The 1,629-nt window shown below is 46.3% G+C and overlaps 1 protein-coding gene across 1 annotated transcript in view; it reads left to right on the top strand.

The window, feature by feature from the left end:
* Positions 1 to 1,629, top strand: part of LOC101856903 (CLIP-associating protein 1-A) — a gene marked incomplete at its 3' end in the record, with an annotated part of 53,805 nt that overhangs the window by 15,668 nt on the left and 36,508 nt on the right. Inside the window, 1 exon segment of the mRNA XM_013083733.2 lies at positions 430 to 1,020. Within this exon segment, the coding sequence (XP_012939187.1) occupies positions 838 to 1,020 (183 nt within the window).

Raw genomic sequence — 1,629 nt, 5'->3', positions numbered from 1 at the left:
AAAGAATTGACAGGTTTTAATCAGCTGTGTTTTCTCGCTGTATAGAGTGTTTCCGATGTCTGGGGAGGCAGGTAGGTAGGTGCTACGCAAGTCGCTAAGTGCTGGGCCGGTAAAGAGGTGGTGTGGTACTGTTTCATCCTGATCTCCAACATCTGTCGTCCTTATCTCTCCCAGTTTTTTTCTTTGCATCATTACATTGTTTTGTATTCTCACTGTCTTCTAGTCTTCAGCACTTGTTCTATTATGACCTTTTTTTTCTTTTTTCTTTTAATTTTTCTTTTGTAAATTTCGTTAAACTCTTACTAATGCATACTGAGTTCAGATTTTATCTGATTTTGGTTTTCTTTTCTTTTGTTTTGGTTGTTTATTTGTTTTTGTTAGATATTTATCAAAATGATGGATTTTTGTTCCTACTTCTCTACTCCCCAGGTCTCCCTGTAATCTGCTGATGAGCGGCGGCGGTTCAAGACAGGATTTCAGGGACTGACTATCTTGTTCTCATGTGACGCGGACCAGGAGTTTCACTCGGTGTCTTCTTTTATCTCCCAACACGTGAATGAACCATTTGTGCCTCTGTAGGTAACGGGCGACGCTGGGACGTTATATTCCAGGCTTTGGGGGGCGGAGATTCAGATTGTCGTGAACTCCACTCGGTGACGTCTTGTGGCTGGGGGCTTTCCCTTCCCTCCTCCTGTGTGTGGAATAGACATTGTGAACAGACCTTTTCAGGAGGGACTTTTACTCTTTTCCCATTCTCCGGCCGAGTGTCAGTCGGCCTCCCCTCCTCCCCTTCCTTCCCTCCCTCCCACCCCTCCCTCCCCTCCCCCTCCCGACAAGATGGCTTCCCTCCACGACTTCATGGACAGCGTGGTGACACAGGACACAAAGCGCCGTCTACAGACGCACGGCGAGCTGGTTCCCTTCCTCAGCGACCCGCGCAGCTCCCTGGACCTGGCAGACTTTGACTCGGACCAGTTCATCGAGGGGCTCACCAACTGGGTCAAGAGCAGCAACTTCAAGGTCAGTCGGACGTCTGTCTCTGTGTGTCTCTGTCTGTCTGTCACATCAATATGTCTGTCTGTCTACTAAGCAGTCTATTTATCTTCTTGTTTGTCTTTCTACTTAGCTATCTGTTTTTCTTCTTGTCTGTCTTTCTACATCCCTGTCTGTTTATCTTCTTGTCTGTCTATCTATCTGTCTAATTAATACATCTACCTGTCTGTCTGTGCTGTCTGTCTGTCTTTCTACATATTTGTCTTCCTATCTGTCATTTGTCTGTCTGTTTGTCTGTCTGTGTTTTTTTTTACATATCTGTCTGCCTATCTACATGCTCTGTCTGTCTGTCTGTCTGTCTGTCGATATCGACTATTTATCCAACTGGACATCGCCGGCTGCTTGTTGAGGAACCAAGGGACGCTACTGTTGCTGGTTTGTTGATGTTGTGGAGAATTAATGGTTTATCGCCCTTGACAAGGGACGAGCTAGGTTGCATTTTTTATCTCGTGGCGATTTTCTCACTGGACGGGGAAGAGAGTTGGGTGGGGGGGAGATAACAGTCCATTAAAATCAGTATAACGCTCCCGTGGTGGTGCAACGCATTGACACACTCACACACACACACACACACAC

This window comes from Aplysia californica, unplaced genomic scaffold (assembly GCF_000002075.1).
Source record: "Aplysia californica isolate F4 #8 unplaced genomic scaffold, AplCal3.0 scaffold00251, whole genome shotgun sequence".
Lineage (NCBI taxonomy): Eukaryota > Metazoa > Mollusca > Gastropoda > Aplysiida > Aplysiidae > Aplysia > Aplysia californica.
The sequence above is the reverse complement of the archived record's forward strand: the minus strand, read 5'-3'. Positions and strand labels throughout refer to the sequence as shown.